General features: G+C 34.2%; 1 protein-coding gene across 2 annotated transcripts in view; it reads right to left on the bottom strand.

The window, feature by feature from the left end:
- LOC145287805 (patatin-like phospholipase domain-containing protein 4) overlaps positions 1–23,729 on the bottom strand; it is a 137,146-nt gene that overhangs the window by 5,649 nt on the left and 107,768 nt on the right. For both annotated transcript variants that reach the window (XM_080135651.1, XM_080135650.1), the window contains 3 exons: positions 22,531–22,797; positions 7,163–7,393; positions 159–224 (listed from right to left, as the gene is read on the bottom strand). In XM_080135651.1, the coding sequence (XP_079991777.1) occupies positions 159–224; positions 7,163–7,393; positions 22,531–22,731 (498 nt within the window). In that variant the 5' untranslated portion in view covers positions 22,732–22,797. The remainder of the gene's footprint in view (positions 1–158; positions 225–7,162; positions 7,394–22,530; positions 22,798–23,729) is intronic.

Raw genomic sequence — 23,729 nt, 5'->3', positions numbered from 1 at the left:
TGTAATAAAAAAAATGTTCAGAATAGTAAAAAAACTGTTGGGAATGCTAAAACAATGTGAATGGTAATAAAAAAATGTGATTCTGTATTTTCTGTTGTTTACTTTAAATGCTAAACGACACTTGAAGTAAACTAATCAATGTGGGTTAAATGACTCACCTTTCCTCTGATAACAGGCGGATTGAAGCCAGCGTAGACAGGAATGTAACTGCTCGCCAACAGGCACTACAAATAAAAAACGTCAATAAAAACAACACTTATGGGAAAGGAACTATATTTATAGTTTTGTTCATTTTTCGTTTTTCTTCGTACATCTATAAATTTTTAAGTCCAACCAAAATGTGGCAAATGGTACCAAGGTTTAATAACAAAAAGCTCAAAAAGCTATGAAACATGAATATTTATAATGAGGGCAACCCAAAAAATTGCATTTATTAATCAGATTGAATAATTTGACAAAGTAAATTTATAAAAAACTTCAGAAATCAACCAACATATTCACATTTCACCTCATAAGAACATTCAATAAGCATTAATTGCGATTTTTGTTTGATATAAAAAAAAAAAAACAACGAAAAGAAATGTAACTTTACGATAACAAAACGAACCAAATATTATATTTTGTAAAATTTTTTAAATGAAAGTTTAGACACCCTCTCATACGACTTGCTAGCTATACTCTTGGCCTAGTGATGTTATCACAAGTAACAAAACTAAACTGGATACCATGGTTTGGATTATTATGTTACCAGAATTTTATGTTTCGGAAATATTTCAGGTGAGGGTTTGATAATTTGCATTATGCAGACTACTATTCTCATCTTCGATTTTATTAAAAAATTTTGGAGTTAGGGTTAGACTAAAGACTACCTGATGCTTCAGAAGTTTTAGGTAATCTAATATATAAACGCCTATATGTCTGTCTGCCTGTCTCTATATTTTCAAATTATCTTCTCTGAAACTAAAAGTCGCAGAGCGGCACTTGTGAACTCAAATGATTGGATTTTTTATGGACCGTTCTTTTATGGGTCTTTAGCCGATTAAAATTGTTTTTAAAGGGTCAAAAATGGGGTCAAAATTGAAAAAATCGTTAAACATTTTGTACATTCATCTTAGTTTATTTTTAATTTTTAATCAGTTTGTATGTGTGTTACGTTGGTACAGTGGTAACGTCACCAGCTTTCAATGCTACAATTTTGGTTTCGATTCTAGCTGATGGCACCCAGATACTTTTTTTTTTTTACTTTGAAATCACAACTCTATAATATATAGAAAATCTGAACAAATTAAAACATATTTACGCATATTTTATGCCACGTAAAGCACCCCCACCCCTAGTCTTCAATACAGGTGATAATAAGAATATAATCACGCATTAATTAAAACTCCTAACTGATCATGGCTGACAGAATGACAATAAGTTACCCAGTAGATTAGATAATAAGTTCAATTCAAAATTCCATACAGATTCAAGTTCAACAAAATTCACCAGAATAAGGTCAGAGGTTACATCTGCTGAAACGTTATAAACAAGAATGCTAGTTTTTTTATGTATGATACGAGAAGTTTAATTTTAAAATGGAAACATGTTTTTTTTTTTTTTCTCTTCTGATGAGGTTTCATAATTTGTGCATTTGTGTCTTTTTTCAAACTGTTATTCTCATCATAGTTGTTGTTGTTTCACCATGTTTTCGGCCAACTCATCCTCTGGCCTTCTCCACATGATTAACTGCGACGAAATAGGAATGCTGAGGCTTGTAACTGTATCCCCAGTAATTACTGCCTTCCATAGTTATCGTTTCATGTTTTGGCAAACTGAACTCCTGGCCTGCTTTGGGTAGAATGAAACCACAATCTTTAGACAATGTATATCTGGAACCATAGAGACTCAACACCTCTATCCACTGTACCACACACCCAACCCCCAAGGGTGATCAAGGTTGGATTTTATAGTCTTTTTCTATCCATTTGCTGCCGCCATCTTGTTTAGTTTAGTTGTTTTTGTTTTGCGGCATATCAACCTTTTTCAGGTTATTTAATGCCGAATCTAGTTATTTTGAGGAACGATTTTTAATGGAGTATATTTGTTTTTTAAGTCGGATTCTATTTAACCCATAGTTGGGACCCTAACAGGTACTACCACTCCGGGTCAGAGTGGACCTGGGAGCAATGGCAATTAAAGGGTGGCTCCACACTCCCCAAGGCCAGCAAGCTGAGGCCTCACCATCAGATATAGTTTTAGGTCATATCCAGGACCGCCGCCATCTTGTCAACTAATAAAGGCAACATTACCATTTATAGTGTAATATAATTATTTTCTAAGTTTCAAATATCAAGTTTTCTTAGTTGGTCATTTATTACTCTTCAAAAAGGTATCCATTACAATATTGTTTCGTGTTGCGACTAACAAGTCTGCAAAATTGTGTTATTGCTGCATACTTAGTCACCAGATGGTCACCTTAAAAACTTAGAAAAACACCATTTTTGACAACTTACATGGTTCATGTAACCAACATGCCCTGCCATTCTTTCTTGTTTATAAAAAGAAATTTTTCATTAGCAAAAACTTTATTTATGAAAAAGTTGTTTTTTTTAATTCATTACGATTGGTATAAAGTAATATATATATAGTCTTGGAAGTTTTTAACCTTTAAAACTATACAAAAAAATATTTTTTATCATTCCTTAGAAAACCATCTAGTCATTTAATCACCTGCAATCACTGCATCAACTCGCTCTCGAATTTACTATAATACCAATAATTTATTTTTCGAGGGATCATCAGTTGTTTACCATGAAACACTGTTTCGGGGATTTAATATATATATATGTGACACATGTTAATGTCTAATATTTTTTTGGTACACATAAGTTTAAATTTTATAATTTATAATCATTTAATTATTAATTTTATATAAATTAAATATTTATTGAAATTACAAATGCCATAGTGCAAAAGAAAACATTTTTCAAATGCTATTTAAAAAATGAAAATCAATCGCAACGTTTTTCACGAGTTTTTAAATGTAATATAGATTTACATCAATTAACAAAACACATTCAAATTAAAGGCAAGACCTTATTCATCTCAGCACATTGATCATCTTGTTATAAAAATCAAAGAGAGAGTTGTTTATGTTATAAGCACATATCCTTATTAGATGCCATTAAACCTCTTAACATATCTGGTCTTTCTAAAGCTTCCATCTAAACACTCGAATACAATTCTTACCCTCTGAATCGCCCATCTGACTTACGATCTGTCTAGGTTTGTCTCCAATTCCAATAATACAGGCCATAATATAAAGGTCCTCTGCATAACCGCTTTGTCTGTAATACATCCTGTTTCCGTGACACCACCTGAACAACTATATATTTAACTAAATATTAATATAAAGGAAAAATATTAATCTAAAGGAAACACCTTTACAACATCACCTGAACAATTATGAAGATCCTTCAATGAGTTTCAAATTGTTTTGTACAAGCATTGAAAATTGTCGTAGACTCTTGAAAATTCAGTATATTATTGTTATACATCTTATGAGATGACTGACCAATTTTGATGATTTCACATTCAAATTAACAGCTACAGCAGTGATTGGAAAACATTCTACTAAAGCCCGATTTTCACAGATGGTGAATTTTAAAAATGTAATCTGGGCATGAGGACATTTTAGAAGAACGATATGCAATAAAATTTGGTTTTAAACCTGGGAAAAATGCCAAAGAAACATATAAAAATGCTTTAGACTGCTTTTGAACCATCTTGCATAAATTGAACATCAGTTTTTGAGTGGCATAAGAGATTCAAGGAAGGCAGGAAATATGTGAGGGATGATGAGAGGTGTGAGAGGAGTAAGCAAGTCAGAACACCTGAGTTGATTAGCCAAATAAAGAATTTTATGGATAAGGACCATCATGTGTCTACAGAGACAATAAGTGCACAGTTTGATGTCAGTGTGGGAACTGTACACAATTATTCATGAGGAACTGAAGATTTGCGCAAAGTTTGTCTGAAGGGTGCTCAGAAAAAATCAGAAAGAAAAACATTGTCATAACAGCAGGGAGATGGTCGAGCTGATCAATTCATATCCCACAGTTCTTGATGTTTTGATGACATTCAACGAAAGCTGGATCTACTGCTATGATCCAGAGACCAAAAGACAGATTTCCCAGTGAAAGCATGCTGGCTCTTCCAGACTCAAAAAGGCCAGTAAATCCACCCAGAAACTCATCCCATTTTTTGACAGCATGGGCATGATCTATATGCACTGGGTTCCTACTGACCAAACAATAAACAAGGAATACTATATTGAGGTTTTAAATTCAAGAAGAGATTCCATAGAAATGGTCAGCACTCTTCAAATTGGGTCAGTGACATTTCCACCAAGACAATGCACAAGTTGACAACTCGGGTTTGTTTTACTGTACACATAGATTCGAAAAAGTTGTCACGAAACAAATATATAACAAATAAATATTATCAAAGGCAAGATAAGCTACTTTTCTACCTAACTGGATATTCTTTTGGTGTTTTTATTTAATGTAACATGTTTATTCAGCTCGAAAAACATACAGTGTTTACTGATGTATTGGAAAATTTAAAATGGCAGCCGACTCTCTCTTTAAGAAGGCGCTAAGTTTGGGAAAATAAGTTATAAATAAAAAACAAACAAAATACTATTAGAAACTCGCTCAATATATGTTACCATGACATAGGCTGACATATATTCGCCGGGTTTTTAACAGTATTTTGACTGTTTTTTTTTATTTATAACTCCTTTTCCCAAACTTACCGTCTCCGAGAGAGAGTCGGCCGCCATTTTGAATTTTCCAATACGTCGGTAAACACTTTGTTTTTCAAGCTGAATAAACATGTTACATTAAATATAAACACTAAAAACATATCCAGTTGGGTAGAAAAGTAACTTATCTTGCCTTTGATAACATTTATTTGTTATATATTTGTTTTGTGACAACTTTTTCGAATCTATGTGTACAGTAAAACAAACTCGACAACTCCATTCTTGTCATGGACTATTTGAGCAAGATGGCATCAATACAGTTCCTTATCCTCCCTATAGTTCAGATCTTGCTCCCCCTGACTTTTGGTTATTCGGTAAACTCAAGGCTGTCATTATGAGACAATTGAGGAGATGAAAGAGGCTATGGCAAGCGTCATTGACATGCTCCTACAAGAGGACTTCCATGAGACCTTCTAGAAGTTGTTGGAATTGTATAACAAGTGCATTGCAGCCAGAGGAGATTACTTCGAATGTGAATAAAATTTCATATATCATCTATATATATAAAAGCGAAAATGTATGTATGTATATGTGCATATGTGTGAGTCTAAAACAAACTCATTTAAAAAAAAAAAATCCAAGCGTCTAATTTCATATCAATTGGACTGTTGTTTTCTCGTCGAGTCGTATGTTCAGTTATTTGGAAAATTATGTGTGAATTTGTCATCATCATCATAATAATCAACATGTATTGCATATGTGTGAGTCTAAAACAAACTCATTTAAAAAAAAAAAAAATCCAAGCGTCTGTAATTTCATATCAATTGGACTGTTGTTTTACGTATGACTTTTGGAATGTTCCTTCATGTGTATTTTACATGTGTTTGTGTGTGTACGTATGTACAGGCATATGTGTGTGTGTGCGAATAAGTGTGCCTCTAGATGATTATGGTTGCATGTGTGTGCACAACATGCATACATATGTTGGCGTACATCTGTATGTATGCATGTGTTTATTGTCATGTGTATGTGGGGTGGAGAGGGCTCCCGTAGGCTGTGGTGAAGGCGACCCCTCTAGGAGAAGCAAATCTTAGATTTAAAAAGTAACATAAAGCGGGAGACCAGTACCCGCATTAAGCTGGTCTGCAGTTTGACTTGTTGCTGGCTATCTTGCTCTTGCTTGTTGCTAGATGTCAACATTTTGAACTGAGAGAGAGATTTAGCTGTCGTACAAAGCTCAAACTCTGTAACATAATCTGTGTATAGATACTCCCTCAGCCATGGAAAAGTTGTGACGCGTGTAGGTCTGAAATGCTGGAAGCATGTAATAATTGATCTGCCATCATTATATGTATATATGTATGCATAGGTGTATGTATGTTCATGTACAGGTGTATGTATATGTGTGTATATCTATGTGTATATGTGTATATATGTATGTGTGTGTATGTATTTATGTATATATATTTTTTGTATGTATGTGTATATATGCATGTGTGTATGTGTATGTATGTATGTGCATGTTTGTGTATGTGTGCATATTCATGTATGTGTATGCATATATATATATATATATATATATATATATATATGTGCATATGTGTACATGTGTGTATATGTATATATATGTGTGTGTATTTATATGTATGTACATGTGTGTGTATGCATATGTATGTATGTATGCGTGTTATGCATTGTGTGTGTATATATGTATATTTTCATTTATATATGTACATGTATGTATGCCATTGACTTGTCTTGTGTATGTTGATGTATGTGTACTATGTATTGTGTATATATGTATGCATATATGTGTGTTATATGTATGTGTATGTATGTTTATATATATACTAGTGATCGTCTTCAGTGCCATGTTTGAGCGTGTGAATTTTGCCGCAGGACTAAAGTCATTTTCGGCTCATGGACTTTCAGTGCCTGAGGGAGTGGCACTCGTCTGATAAGATAAGACGTTGCAATCATCACATATGTGTGTTCGCTTTTTCTGTATGTCAGCAAAAGGCTTTTTTCAGAGAAGTGGTCGCTCGCTTCACAACTTTTTAAAACTTTTTATATCACATATAAATCGTAATATCTCACAGTTAACAACGAAGCTCGCCTGTCTATTTAATTTGCTCAATTTCGGGAAGATAAATATTCAATATTTGTTGCTCGCCGCATGTGGGTTAGTCTTTTTCCTATAACATCTTGGGAGAGGGAAAAAAAAGCGTTCAGCAGTAAATGAATACTATCCCGCAGTCAAACTTGACCTCATTAACCTCCAAACACCCGGGCAACGCCGGGTACCCCTCGCTAGTATATCAATAAAAGTGTCCATACAAAAAAAAAAGCCTGGAAACTTATTGAAGGCACGTCGCATATAGTTAACTAACAGAAAGTGTAACAAGGTTTACTTACTTGTACCAGTTCTTGTCGACTATTGAAATGCGACATCGTCTCATTTTTCCTGGTCTCTAAATTAGTCACTGACACAAACAGCCGACCACTCGCCACTTCATGGGCATTATTTGGTAGTTTATCATTCAGGAATTTCTCCAAAGACTGAAGAAGGTTGTATTTTGGCGTTAATGCACCAAACGGCTGTTTTTGTACCTCGAGAGCAAGGTCGTATGTAAATTTGACACAATCCTGAATTAAAAAGAAAACAGAGATGTATACAAAACTAGCTGAAGTACTCGTCACGATTTTTATTGAATTTAATAAACAAGTATAGGAATTAAGAACGATTATTAAATATTACGTGACTAAATTTTTTGTGATGAGGATTGATAATTTGTAAAAGGTATTTTTTGTTTTTTAGAGGCAGCAAACTTTAAATCACAGAAAAATATTTTTATTAAAAAAAAGATTCATTTTTATTTTAATTTATTTTTATTCCAAAGATTAATTTTTGGCATTTATAATTTAAATACAGTTTTGGGCATGCAGCAGACATGTACATGGCGTGATCTAGAGGTCCAATTTTCACAGACTCTATGCATTAAATCAGGCTATATTTCATCAATAATGCTTCAAATGTTGTCTTGCAAGTGGTCTATTGTGTCTGGTTTATCAGTGTAGACATGGAACTTTACATATCCTTAAAGAAAATGAACTAATGGGGTTAAATCACGTAAACGAGGTGGACATTTAAGAAGTCCATTCCGTGAAATTATCTGTTCATCGAATTGATTGTATCACACGCAGTGTGCCATGTAGCTCCGTCCTACTGAAACCACAAGAATTTGCAAACTCAGTTGAACTCAAAATAACCAATAGTTGCCAAATCTGCAATTAACGAAAATAAAGTTGTCAATTTAAAGGTTGCCGCCTCTAAAAAAAATAAATAAAAATAAAAAATAAATTAAAAATTAAAAATAGATAAATAAAATAAATAAAAATAAATAAAAAAGTAAAAAATAAAATGAATAAATAAAAATAGAAAAATAAATAACAAAATAAATAAATAGAAATAAAAATAACTAAAAACTAAATAAATAAAAAATAATAAAAATAAACTAAATAAATAAATAGAAATAAAAAATAAATAAATAAAAAATAAACTAAATAACAAAATGATATAAACATAACAAATAAAAATAAATAAATGAAAAAATAAAAAATAATCTAAAAAATAAATATAAAAGTTAATAAAAAACTTAAAAAATAGAAATAAAAAATAAAATAAATAAATAACAAAATAAATAAAAATAAAAAACAAACTAAATAAATTAAAAAACTACATAAATAAAAAATAAACTAAATAAATAAATAAAGTAAAATAAAAATGAACTTAATAAATAAATTTTTAAAATTTTAAATAAAAAATAAACTAAATAAATAAAAAATAAACTAAATAAATAAAAAATAAACTTTATAAATAAAAAAAATATATAAATAAATAAATAAAACTATATAAACAAAAAATAAACTTAATAAATAAATAAAAAATAAACTAAATAAAAAAATAAAAAATAAACTAAATAAAAAAATAAAAAATAAACTAAATAAATACAAAAAAACACAATTATTTGCATTATTTTTTTTTTTTTTTTACATAGGCATCACCACATTATCAAGGCCCAGAGGCCACTCAAGGATAAGGGTTAAAGAGTGTACAGTAGAAATTGGTCAATATAGTAATCATTAGTAATGAAAATTTGGTAAATTTGATAACTTATATGGAACGGCTCATCAAGAACTTATTTACTTTAGACTTGAACACAACCATATTGTAGTCAGCCGGAAAGCAGGAAAACGGAAGACAATTCCACAGGCGTGCAGTTCTAAGAAAGAAGCTTTGTTCATGGAATCTACGTTTAGGTTTAGGCACAGATAAAGAGTGGGGGGAATTATTGATAGTGTTTACAGCTAGACGAGTGTTTCTTGTGAAAGTTTGGCGAGGGGGGACCATAGATTGAAGCTCAGTTGAACACTTTCCATGAAAATAACGATACATCAGAGACAAACTCGCAACATCTCTTCTGTGAGATAGAGGTTGCAAGGAGGAGAAAAGGACATCTCCTACGAGGCTACGAAGTCTATTTTGAACTCTATCAAGGCAGGACAAGTCCTTTCTAGCAGCTCCTGCCCAGATGTGGCAACAGTATTCCATCCTTGGACGTACCTGGCTCTTATATAGATAGAGAATAGCATCAGCAGTGAGATATCTACCGGATCGATAGAAAGATCCCATCATTTTTCCACCGGCCTTGGCAACAGATTTGATATACGTGTTCCATTTAAGATCAGGAGTAATGGTCAAGCCCAGAAGCTTGTCAAAACTTGAGGCCTCCTGAAGACGAGAGCCATTCATTTCAATTGATGACAAATGTGGATTAGAATGTTGATGATGTAAAGAGAGAAGCTTGGTTTTAGATGCATTAAAAGTAACCAGCCACTCCTTTCCCCATTGTACTACGTGCTCAAGATCAGAGGAGAGAGAATTGGAGAGAACTTGGTCGTTTACTGTCTTAGATGTGGTACCATAAATGGTAGTGTCGTCAGCATAAATGTCTACAAATGATGTAAGGATATGATTTGGAAGATCATTAATGTAGATCAGGAAAAGAGTTGGGCCCAGGATGGATCCCTGAGGGACACCGGCATTAATACTGTGAGCTTCTGATTTTTGCCCCTCAACTACTACTCTTATGAACCTATCAAAAAGAAATGATTTAATAATTGAGAAGACTTTTCCAGCTATACCATAGCTAGCGATCTTATGAAGTAAACCTTTATGCCATACCCTATCAAAGGCTTTAGATATGTCAAGAGCAATTGCCCTAGAAAGATTGCCACCGTCGAGAGATTTGCTAATCCTATGCGATATAACTGTAAGGACATCTGCTGTAGATCTAGCAGAACGGAAACCATATTGAGTGTCACTAAGAAGGTTATTTTTGTTGAGATGGTTGATTACTTCTGTATTTAACACAGATTCTAGCAACTTACTCATGACGCACAGGAGACTTATTGGCCTGTACTGAGAGGGGGATGAGCGATCACCTGAATTCTTAAATACAGGGCATACTGATGAGATTTTCCAGGGAGATGGAAAACTATTCTCCTTAAGACAACGTTTAAACAGTTTTGTAAGTATGGGCGCTAGTTCAGGTTGAAGTTTTTTGAGTACTATAATTGGAATACGGTCAGGGCCAGTTGCTTTACTGGAATCAAGGTTTTTGATTAGCTTGGCAACATCACGTACAGATATACGTATATCACATAGCGTGTTTTCTGATACAGGAGGAAATATTGGGGGTTGGCGGTCTTGGTCGCAAAGGGTAGAATTTGCTGCAAAGTTCTTGACAAAGAGTTTGGCTTTGTCTGATGCTGATGAGATTACCTCAGGTCCATTGATAATAGTTGGGATGGAGCACACGCTTCTGTTCAGGATTCTGTTTGCTATTTGCCAAAACTGGTGGGAACCAAGCCGCTGCTCAGCTACTTTGGACTTAACAGATAGAGCATACAACATTATTCAGATTATTGTTCTCTGTTTGTGAACTTTTGAGATGAGGATTTATTATTCATATTATTTGGATTCTTTCGACTACTGTTCTCATATTGAGGTCCATTTTCACAACATTCGCAAGGACTCGTGTTGTATTAGAGTACTTGGTAAAATTCAGTCAAAGTTAAACTCTTCTGGAGGTTGAACGTTCAATCCTCAGCGTGGGTGACACTCAAAATACAATTGGAAATGACTTAGAACTTTTACCCAGTCATGGCTGACAGAACGAGAGCATGTTACCCTCATGGATTAAATAAAGGGGTCCGTTTGAAGTTCCATGCAGATTCCAGAGTTCTATAAAAAGTTTCCTGAATTTAACAAAATACTCTTGAAGAAGGTTGGAGGTTACTTCAACGTAAATGTTGTGAAAATGATACTCGAAATGAAAACGGTAATTCGAAGAATCCAAATAACACTTTCCTTCAGTATTATTCTTACATTCTAAGTTTTTTTTTTAATGAGAATCTTTCAGTCAAACTTGAGAATCTGAATAGAATCTCATAGCATCTCGTCCGGCCCTGTCGGTGGGGCATTAGAATACGCCAACTGCCCCCCTGCAAAGGGTAAAAGTCCCTCAATGGGGGTCCTGGATATGACCTTAAACTATATCCGATGGCGAGACCCCAGTTTGCAGGCTCTGGGGAGTGCGGAGCCACCCTTTAATTGCCATTGCTCCCAGGTCCACTCTGACCCGGAGTGGTAGTACCTGTTAGGGTTCCAACTATGGTTTAAAGAGAAACTGACTTGCAAAAAACAAATATATTCTCTTAAAAAATTTTCAAAATCACCGGATTCGGCATTAAATAACTTGAAAAGGGTTGATATGCCATAAAACAACCAACGAACAAACATAGCATCTCGTCATCCACGACCAGGTATATGTCTTAAGTAATAAGCAATTATATTCTTAGTATCGTTTGCACTGAGAATTGAAATTTCAACCTCCAGAAAAAGTGGAACTTGAAACAGAATACATTACTCGTTAATGAAGAATTACTCCACCCCCGAAAATTCCTTTAAAATTACCACTTTTATAGGTTTTCGGGGGCGCTGAAAACGAAAATAACATTTAAAATTAGAGCAAACGATTAGTTTCCAAGATATAAAGAAGTGTTTGTTTTAAAAAAATGGGGGATCACTTTTCTATAATAATTTAACATAAAATGAGCACCCACTTTGTAGCCACTTTGTTTGGGGGTGGGGGCTTTTCTTTCTACCCACGGAAAATCCTTTAAAATCACCACTAACGTTTAAAATTCCAGGAAACAAGTAGTTTCCAAGATATGGAGAAATGCACCCACTTTATGGCCACCTTTTTTTTTTGGGGGGGGGGCTGCCGGTTTATGTTTATTGTTGTTTTTTTTTTTGGAGGAGGGGGTGTATAGTTTTTAACAGGCACTTTTGCCGTTTAATTAACCGTTTTTCTGTAAGTAACGCACTGACATTAACCAAGCAGAAAAAAAAAACATTTAATATTTCACAAAAATTCTGTTTACATATGATGGGAGGCGTTGGAGGGGCGGGGGTGTTGTGGCGATGGTATGTGTCCTTGTGGGCAATTTTAGTGTAAATTTTGGGAGCCTTAAACCTATTCTTGATTTTGGATGCATAATCTTATGACTTATAACTATCAATTACTACTTATTAGTACTTATAATATATATATATATATATATATATATATATATATATATATATATATAAGAACAAGTAGTTAATAAAACATGTTAAAAAACACTGAAAAAGAGTTTAAAACATTTAATTTTAAAAAAAGAAGCACTAAATAAGTAGATGGTCCTTAATCCACAGAGTTTTGAAGAAATACTTTTCTTCTCATCAAAGGGTAGGATTTAGCAAAATGCGGGATCGAATTTTACTTGCCAAAGTATTTGATGAAACTAAAAGTAAGTCCTAGATCTTATTTGGTAAGAAATAGTGAAGGAGAGAGAATATGGTGAAAGAAAAAAGTTTCACATGAATGGATAGTCTGGTGAAGGGCAAAATATCCAATAACGGTAAAATCCAAAAATGTTGGTTAAGTTTCCATTTCCACAACTAAAATCCATGGGAATCGCGTAATTGGATGGATGGATGGGTTATTTAACCAGCATATCAACCTTTGTGGGTCATTTAATGCTGAGGAGGTTATTTTGTTATGTTTGTTTGTTGTTTATTAGGTAATTTGATTTTGCTGGAAAGGTTGTTTGGTTGTATTTTGTTTGTTATTTGGGTTTTAGGTTTTTCTGAAGTGGTTATTTGGTTGTTTGTTTGTTGTTTATTATGGTTTCAGATTTTGTTATATAATCTTGTTTCTCTTAGGAATTTCAGGATATTGCCAGGGTCCACTCCGTGAAAAAGATCTTTTAGACTACCTTCACGGTAGTACCTCATTCGTATCTGCTGGAGATCCATGCAGTCTATCAGGATATGTTTCACTGTGTAAAGCTCATGACATGACACACAGAATGGGGCCTCTTCGCCTTTTAACAGGTACGAGTGAGTGATCCTGGTGAGTCCTATTTGAAGTCTTGTCATTACTGTTTCTTCTCTTCTTGTCTTCTCCCAGCTAGAGGTTCCGCCCTGCGTTCTTTTCCAGAGGTTGGGCTTCACCTGCTGGAGCTTGTTATTCTTGCAGGCATTCCATGACTCCTGCCACTTGGAAGTGATGTATTTGTTGATAAGTGGTTTGTAATCAGTGTGAGGTACTTTTGTATTGCTGATATTCATTTTTAAAGATTTTTTTGCTGCTGTATCAGCTTTTTCGTTGCCTTTGAGTCCTATGTGGCAGGGAATTCATCAGAATACGATGTCAGTGTTTTTGGAAAGGGAGGCGATTCTTTCGCGTGATTGGAAGATGGTCCAAAGTAATCCAAAAGGCAGAAATCCGTGGAATAATTCACAAATGGGGGCAAGGAAAAGATGTGTGTAGAAAAAAGAATTTAAATCGACTGTCAAGGCTGGGCTAATTTTGGGAGAATGAGTAAAGAAAAAATAATTGAATGGAGATTGAGTTTTTTTTTGGTTTTTTTTACACAGTGATCACCACTTATCAAGGCCCGGAAGCCACTCAGGGATAAGGGTTATTGCAAGTACATTACGTTAGTGTGGAGATTTGATGAAGTGTTTACTTAAAGGGCGGTTCATTAGGAATTTGTTAACGTTGGACTTGAAGACATCCAAGATGTAGTCCGGTGGGAAGCAGGCAGACGGAACAGAGTTCCACAGCCGTGCAGTTCTAAGAAAGAAGCTTTGTTCATGGAATCCGCGTTTTGATTTAGGCACAGATATAGAGTGGAGTTAATATTAGAATAGAAAAGTCAAACTCCAAAGGAACCAGACAAGATGATGTTGAAAAGGCGCCAAAATTTATAGCAGAAAAGGGGTCAACTTATATATATATATAAGTCGTATTCCTGTCTATTTGATTAGTATATACTATTATATACTGGTATAATTATGGTAGGACGATTAATCAGTATCGGAAAAAAAAAATCGAGACTTTGGGGAGGGGTTTGGAATCAGTAAAATTTGTGCCTATTTTCCGATACCAAAAACGATTCTTTTAATTATCTTTTTTTTATTTGATTTTGTTTAAAAGAAAATCTTCCACTGCTGGTAGTATTAATAGAATAATACATATTTATTGATTTTAAAACAACCAGTAAAACTAAAATCTATAGATCCTCCACCACCACAAGTGTGTTTTTACGTTTGTAAAAAATAAATGCACATTTAACGTGTGTTTTTACGTTTGTAAAAAATAAATGCACATTTAACGCATGTTTTTACGTTTGTAAAAAATACATGCACATTTAACGCGTGTTTTTACGTTTGTAAAAAATACATGCACATTTAACGCGTGTTTTTACATTTGTAAAAAATACATGCACATTTAACGCGTGTTTTTACATTTGTAAAATATACATGCACATTTAATGCGTGTTTTTACATTTGTAAAAAATACATGCACATTTAACGTCTGTTTTTACGTTTGTAAAAAATACATGCACATTTAACGCGTGTTTTTACGTTTGTAAAAAATACATGCACATTTAACGTCTGTTTTTACGTTTGTAAAAAATACATGCACATTTAACGTCTGTTTTTACAATAATCAGGAGAAAATAACTCTATAGTTAAATATTCAGAGATTTATAAGGAATCAGAATCGGTAATTGTATCGGAATCAGTAAAAATATTGGAATTGTCCCATCACTAGTATATACAAAAGATATTTCTTCAACTTTTTGTATCGTGGCATGTTCATGCAGCAGATGAAATCATGGTTAGTCTTCGCCATAAGCTTCAGTCCATTATTGGTCCGATTTCTCTGAAGACATCACATGATTTTGAACTTGGCAGGTGGGTTGCCATTATCTTCCCCAGTGCAGTGGCATCTGACTCGCTTGTTCGCACCTATCCGTTGACCTTAGATCATCCACATAGCTGCAGTCGAATAACTTAACTCTTACTACCATGTCAAGAGAGGTTGGGAGTGTCCTACTAACCACTTTTGTATTTTTTTCTTCCCCGCCCTAATGAACTATTATACCATTAGATACAAATGAACTATTATACCATTATTGTTATCCTTTTTGTTTTTACACGGAAATAAAAAATGTTTTAAACAATTGGGTGCTAAGTAGGACGTTCCCCAGTACGAAAGGGTGAATGCGGTATTATGGTGAAAGAAGATATTAACTAAGAGAAACTTTTGTTTAGTTCAGGAGTAACAAGGATGACCAACGACCCCCATTTTCCCCCTTTTGAGTTGGCCTTGTGCCTAAGTTTTTTGTTCATGTTGAACTTGCATTGCCATTTTAGCCTGAATAAAAGATTTAATATCTCAAAGTGTAGTATCTGTTCTGATGCTATACTTTTTTGTTCTCAGCTAGTGGAGGAGAAATCCTACACGGCTGAGACAATTTTTAATTCTGTTTTACATGCTGGCATGTGTTGGACAGCTTTAAGATATTGATTTTTAAACTAACCTATCCCTGGTCAGATATTTATTTATCCCGTCCTTTCTCATACAAGTTCATATTTATCAATTCCTTCTATGTTTTTCTTGACCTTCCTTTGTGGACTGACCCTGCTACCTCAACTGTTCTACATGTACTAAACCAAAAACTCGCATCCATTCTTTCAAAATGGCCGTACAATTAAAGTTTCTATGAGTGAGAGTTCTTGGACTAGTATAATTAGAATAGTTAAAGTAGCAGATTCAGAGGAAAACCAAGCAGACTATGATGGGGAGCGGGGGGGGGGGGGTTAAGTGTGGATTTGAAATCAGAAGGATAAATAAATACCTAGTCAGAGATAGGCTGGTTCGAAAGTCAATCTCTAAAAGCTGTCTAACACATGCCAGGATGTAAAAAGGACATGAAGAAGAAGAAGAAGAAGGAAAAGAAGAAAAAGAAGAAGAAGGATGTTGAAAAAAAAAAAGAAAAGAAGGATGTTAAAGAATTAATATATCTATACATTAATACGATAGCGTGTGTGTTATTTTCTGTGTCCCGCTTACATCCGGGTCGTTTAATTGTTATGTACTTCCATTTCTTGTCATAAATAATTTTACCAAGAATTCTTCATAAGTTTTGGTTTCGGTTTCAATTATAGCTGATGGCACTCAAGTCATTTAATTTTTTTATAAATAAGTTTACTAAGAATTCTTCTTAAGTCTTGGTTTCGGTTTCGATTATAGCTACTGAAACTCCAATAATCTATTTTTTAAAAATAGTTTAATCAAAAATTCTTCATAAGTCTTGGTTTTGGTTTCGAATTTATCTGATGGCACCTTAGTAATCTATTTTTTTTATAAATAATTTTGTCAACAATTCTTCATAACTTTTGGTTTCAGGTTTCAATTATAGCTGAAGGAACTAAAGTTATATATATATATATAGGGCGAATGAACCCTTTTCGGGGTCAACGGCCAACTAGCACTCTGTATGTTTGTGTGTATGTATGTGTGTGTGTGCTGGGGTGGAGAGGGCTCCCGAAAGCCGTGGTGAAGGTAACCTTTCTAGGAGAATCAAATCTCTGATTTAAAAAACCGTAAAGCGGGAGACTGTAAAGCGCAGTACCCGTATTAAGCTGGTCTGCAGTTTAACTTGTTGCTGGCTATCTTGCTCTTGCTTGTTGCTGAATCTCAACATTTGGAACCGAGAGAGAGACTTAGCTGTCATACAAAGCTAAGACTCTGTAACATCATCTGTGTATAGATACTCCCTCAGGCATTTGTCTATAAAAATGGTCCTGTGGCGATGGAAGTCATTTTTGGCTCATGGACTTTAAGTGTCTGAGGGAGTGGCACTCGTCTGACAAGACATTGCAATCATCATATATATATATATAAATTTGGGATTGAGATTCAATTTCGATTCAAGCTGATGAACCAAAGTCATATAGATATATTTTGTATTTTTGAAATCACAACTTTATAATATATAAAAATCGATAGAATATTAACTCCATAATAATATATACGAAATCTGCAAGAATTAAAATATCATATTTAAGCATATTTTACGACCTGGCTATGCTGGGTATCCCTGCTAGCTTGGATAAATACTTTAGCAGTTTTAACAAAAGAGCTACAATAATATCAGAGTGTCTCCATTTACACTGAACATCTACAGAATACCAACATCAATATATTACATATGAATCGATCCCCAGTGGAATTTCCACAGGTCCTGCTAGTTCTGAATGAATATATTAATTCTCATACCGTTTCACTAATAGAAAATGTATACAACAAAATATGGCAGCTTAAAATATTGATTTTTTAAACTAACCTATCTCTGGCCAGGTATTTATTTATCCTTCTTTCTCTCAAGTTTATTTTTATCCCTTCCTTCCATGTTTTCCTTGGCATTCCTCTGTGGACTGACCCTGCTACCTCAACTGTTCTACATATACTAACCCAAGAACTCCTATCCATTCTTTGAACATGACCATACCTTCAACGTTTCCATGGGTGAGAAGGATAAATAAATACCTGGTCAGAGTTTGTTGATTTTACAGTCAATCTCTAAAAGCCATCTAACACAAGCATGTAAAAAAGACATTAAATAGAAGAAGAAGTAAAAGAAAAAAAAAAAGAATGTTGAAAAATTAGCATATTCTGAATAAATATGCTAATTTCCATGTCGTTTCAACAATAGAAAATATAAAAATATTGTTTTCAAGAACAAAATATTGTATTTTGTAAAATGTTGAAGTTATTTTATAGTAAAATTCAGTTAAAATACAAACTGTGGTTAAGATTTGTTTTTTTGTTGTTTTGCTTTTTTTTTGTAGACAGAATCTTTATAGAAATTGAATACAACAATATCCGATGAAAAGAAAAAATATTCCTAAAACTAGCGGAAGTACCCGGCGTTGCCCGAGTGTTTGTTTCCGGGACGGGGGGGGGGGTTTAAAAAATGTTATGGTAGGTAAGTAGGAAGGATCAAACCCGGAGTCATGAGTAAAAGTAGGAAAATAAAGTGTGAAAAAAAAAACAAAAAAAAAAAAACATCTGCAACGTTAACAGTTCGGCCACCAAGAAAAGTCCATTCCAGTTGTTTAGGAAAAAAAAAAAAAAAAAAAACGACTACGGTAGGTCGGCGCGAACGTGAAAATATAATGTGAATTGTCCAGCACGCTAATCACTACGCCACAGAGCACTGCAGCTTAGTTTAGTGACTTTAAATAACTTCACATGAAAGAACTACGAAGCCAAACCGGTGTTCTCTTCTCAACTGTTCCTTGTGAACGATCCCCAAACGGTGTTAAGTGGTGGCAGGGGGAGGAGGAATTTATTAGAGAGAAAATATTTTACCACTTCCATTGATCTTAACCGATTTTGGCCGTGACTTCTCAGCAGAAAAAGTATAGAAATCTAAGATTATCGAGGAATTTGAGAAATAATAAGCCTATAACACACCTCAGATATTGTTCTGCCGTTTGTGCATATTATATTTGCATGAAATATCTTGATTTTTAATCCTATTAAGGTCAAAATCCGACGGGAAAAAATGAGTTCATTTTATTTATATAGAGATAAAATAGATTCTAAAAGAAAAAAAACGTTTTGGCACCATAGGATGAAAAAAAAAAACATGGTATAAGAAAACCTCTTTAACATGAGACAAACAGTTCAGTACTAACTCCAATAGCAATCCAAATATAATAATAGTACCCAAAAAAGTGATATTTGAAAAAAATAAATAAATAAAAATTTAACACTACAGAAAAAAACAAAAAAACAAAACCCAAAGCAAATAAAATAACACCACCACCAAAAATTAAAAAAGAAAAAAAAAATGCTCCCCAAAACTTTACAAAATAAAATCCCACAAAACACCTATACCAAAAGAAGACCAAACCCTTTTTACACCAAAAAGAAACCAAACTTTTTTACACCAAAAAGAAACCAAACCCTTAACATCAAATATTTATTCTGGGGTTTCCTATAGTTATTATAGTTTTTCTAACGGTGATTCTGGCCGTTTATTTAAAAAGTTATTCAAACCTCCACAGAATACAAATTTACCGTTTAGTCTTACCTCTGATGAATTTTTTCATTCTCTGCTGAACTTTGGTTCAAAAGAATAATAATAATAATAAATAAAAATAACAATGAAAGCAGAAATATTTACAAACCCATAAAAAAAATTTCAAGTCATATGAAATGTTAAATCATTCTCGGAGCAACCGGACTCATGAAAAAAGAATTTTAAAAACTACCTGGCAAATATACCCGGTGAACTAAGTGCAAGAGAGACACAAACAATTGCACTTAAGGGATGATCAGAATCTTTAAAAGATCTCTCGGTTGGAATGTATGAAATAGTGGGTGAATGTCTGGCATCCAATAGAATGGCCCATCCCTAGCTAGAACAAAATAATTAGAAAATTGAAATTTTATTTTTAATATTTTGACAAATTTTTACTGGACATAAAGAATACGATTTTCAAGGCATTTTCAAGATTTTCCGCATTTTCAGCGATTTTTTTCAGGCAATAACTCGAAATTCAAGGACTTTTCAAGCTTGTGCGAACCCTGTACTAAAAATAAAATGGTTGATCATAGTCAAGAGAAACTCAAAGGCTCCCATTTCATTATCTACTACACTAAAGTATTGGGAAGGGTGTTACTCTTTTCCCATGATTACTCCACTTACCCTTGATCCTCGCCTCCTAATGCTGAGTGTTTTACAAGGGTGGTGGTGGTGGGGGAAGAATCAAATACCATTTTTTAAAATCTTTAATATGATTCAACCAAGAATTGAACCCTGGTCTCTTGATCCATTAACAAATACTTCTACCATTATGCCAAATCTGACAGTTGTTAATGACAGTAAAAACTGATTTGGAATTTAATGGAGGGGGGTATCTTCCTCTGCAGGATACATAATATTTAATGGGCCTTCTTCCAGACCATCCACCATAGAGAGAAGAAACAGCTGTTCCAAACATGATGGTTCTCCTCAGAAAAAAGATATATAATTTGATTTGCCCCCCTCCCTTTCTTCTCTGCACCTAATCTCTAGTCTCAGTCTTTTCTATAAATACTATTATGTCATGTGTCCTGCAGAATTATCTGATTTATTCCTTGCTTCCCTTGTTCCAGCTTATCGACTCCTTGATCTAGTGGCCTCCATAAATTCTTTTTTTGTAATGCAGCTTTTTATTCCAGTAGCTTCTTTTCAAGGATTGCAAGGTTGTGGAACTCTCTTCCTGCTGACTGTTTTCTTCTTACCTGTGGCCTCGGTCTTTTCTAAGATTAAGGTCAATAGATATCTGTCTTTGTGATAGCAATCTTTTGTTGTTAGCTCCTTACATCATCAAGAGGCTTCATGTGTTGTCTGGAGCAATTTCCATCTATTATATAAATCCCACCTGTCTGTTTGAATGTATGGATGTATGTATATTTGTATGTCTGCCTAAAAGTTTTCTTAGTGGCATCAGACCGGGTCGAAACGGAACCGTCTGAAAGGGCGATGTCGCGGTTGAATATGTGAAAATTAGAAAAAAATGGTCAATTATTTCCTATAGAAATAAATGTTTGCAATGAGGGAAGGTAGCAAAACATCGTTCCTTCATGACAATTTAGCCAAACATGCATGTGCGAAAAACATTCTTTCTTGAATTAGTTTATATAGAAAAAAAAATGACGTTACTTTTCTAACGCGATCATACAGCAGTGATTATAGTGACAGCATCGTTATCTTAAGGTTGCACGTTCGCTTCGACATATCGGACTTTTTTTTTTTCAATATTTTAAATTTTATGTTTTTATGTTATTTATGCCTTTAAATTTTATGTTATTTATGCCTTTTTTTCGTTCGTGTATTCTTTATTTTCTGGTTTTTTGCATCATGTTTGCTGTTTTTTTTCCGATTTTTTTTTTTAAACAGGGTTATTTATGCCATTTTTCGTTCACTTATTTTTTATTTTCCCTATCATTATTGTTTTGATTTACCTCCCTCCCCACACACACACACACACCTCACCCGGGCAACACCGGGTACCCCCACTAGTATAACAAGAAAAGAGAAAGATTTTATCAGCTTATCCATTATGTGTCACTGGAGAATTCCGGTTTCATCTGTTCCCCTTTCCTGTTATTTCTCTAAAATAATGAAATTATGCGACTGCTTCTCATGCAAGTTTATTCATTTCTCACGGAATTGATCGAATATTTGAAATCAAAGAATTTGAAATAAAATACATAAAATAAAAAATTTAACAGCGTAAAATATTCATTAAAACATATTAAAGAACAAGTTACTTAACATGAAAATGTCACTTACAAAATTTAGGTTGGTGAATCTATTCCATTTAAGAGTTCTTCTTAAGGTGCAGCAACTTATCCGTAATTTGATTGGCTACGCTCTATCTCTGCAACCTCTCTTACAGACATGATTGTTGCTAGTCTCAGTCTTTTCTATAAATACTATTATGGCATGTGTTCTTCAAAATTATCTGATATATTACCTGCTTCCTTTGTTTCAGCTTGTTTGACTTGTTGGTCTAGTGGTCTCCATAAATTCGCTGTTTTGATACCTCATTATGATACAGCTTCCATTATCAAGTGGCCTCATGCCTTGTCTTGAGCGATCTTCATAAAAAAGCAAATGCTTGATGACATTACTTGTCACAAAGCAAAAGCAATTATTGTCAATATATTATTTCTAAGATCAAGTGGCTTCACACTTTGTCTGGAGCGATTTTCATAAAACGAAAAATGTTCTGCCACCATAAAACATACAGCAAATTTTATAGGACATCTATAGTATAAATCTCACCTGTCTGTTTAAATGTATGCATGTATGTTTGTATGTCTGCCTAAAACTTTTGACAGAGGCGACGGATTTTCCCGAGATCAGTATAGTTTTGAAGCTCCACCCTTCGGACGACAAATATCAAAAAATTGACTAAAAACATTAATTCCTTCACCTTCAACATGGCACTTTTCTACAAGAAGGGAGGCGCTTTTTTCTCCAATATTTTTGATAGTCATCCCCTCTTTTTGATTGACTAGCCTTAATTTAAACCTTTGCCACTTCTCATTTAGTGATGGACGCAACGGCAAAGATGTCACTATTTTTCATGTTCTTTTCCTCCTTCGCGGTTCAGGTTCGAGCCTGCCTGCCAACTATCACTTTGTTTTTGCTCAACACACACCTCCAAACATCCGGGCAACACCAGGCAACACCCGGGCAACGCCGGGCACCCAGGCTAGTATACAGAGAAACGATGAGGCGAAAGCACTTACATGTAGGAGATTTTTGTCAATTGAAAGGACTGCTCCGATGAGCGAACCAGCAGAAGCTCCAGCAATTCTTTCCACTTTGTTGAGGAAGCCAGCCCCGTGCCGTACGAGACAGGTGGCAACTCCCAGCTGGTAGATCCCGAGAAATCCACAGCCACAAAACGACAAGTTCATCATGGGTGGCTTCACGACATCATCGACCATGTCAAAAGCCTCATTATCACAGGACTGCTTCTCTTCGTCAGGAGACTGCAACGCTTCCTCATTCAACTGAAAACGAAAACAAAAAAATTAGTTTTTAAAGTTAGGTGTGCGTGTGTGTGTAAATAAAAATTATATGGGCATCAAAACAGTCTTTGCAGATCAATAATGGATAATCAAAAAAAAATCTGATGAAATAAGTAACAGGCGATTTTGACCAAAATTAACACCTTACACAGCCTAACATGACAAGTGCATTTGAGAAGTATTACCACACAAGCAGAAAGGTCCAGCATATAAAATCAACTGTAGGTTCTTTGATATGACACAGGCGCGTTTGAATGAATGTTTCTGTTTGACTTTCATTTTAAACTTTAATTCAAGCCATCTATATATATAAAAGCGAAAATGTTTGTGTGTGTGTGTGTGTGTGCGTTTTCGTGTATATCCAAGAAAGGCTTTTTTCCAAGAACCGAACAAACACCCGGGACACCCGGCCAACAATTTTTCTTTTCATTTACCCAAAAACACACACACCTCCAAACGCCTGGGCAACGCCGAGTACCCCCCCCCCGCTAGTTATATATAAAAATAATATTATAAAATCAAGAATAGGTTCTCTACAGTGCAATATAGACTACAATGTTTTGATTAAAAAATGGGCGATTTCATTGATTTTAATGATAATAAAAATATGAAAGCGTTGGTTATAATTCAATCTTGGGCAACGTCGGGTCTTCCTGCTAGTATATATACACGCACACACATTATATATATAAGTAGAAAGTTACTTAAGCAGGTTTGATTAAATACAGGAGTTTACTGTTTATTGATTTTCATGATTATTTTCTTAACACAACAAGCAATTTTCCTTGTTGGGTTGATAGATTGTATAATATAGTTCTGAATGTTCAAATGCTCTGATCTTAGTGTTAAGTGTTGAGACATTATGTTGAACAAAGATGGCGGCAGTAAATCAAATCAACGAAGAATCAATGCAG

The sequence above is a fragment of the Euprymna scolopes genome, chromosome 11 (genome assembly GCF_053919585.1).
Source record: "Euprymna scolopes isolate OS-2025 chromosome 11, ASM5391958v1, whole genome shotgun sequence".
In the NCBI taxonomy this organism is placed as follows: Eukaryota; Metazoa; Mollusca; class Cephalopoda; order Sepiida; family Sepiolidae; genus Euprymna; species Euprymna scolopes.
Note: the sequence above shows the minus strand (reverse complement) of the source record. Positions and strands in the feature narration are given on the sequence as shown.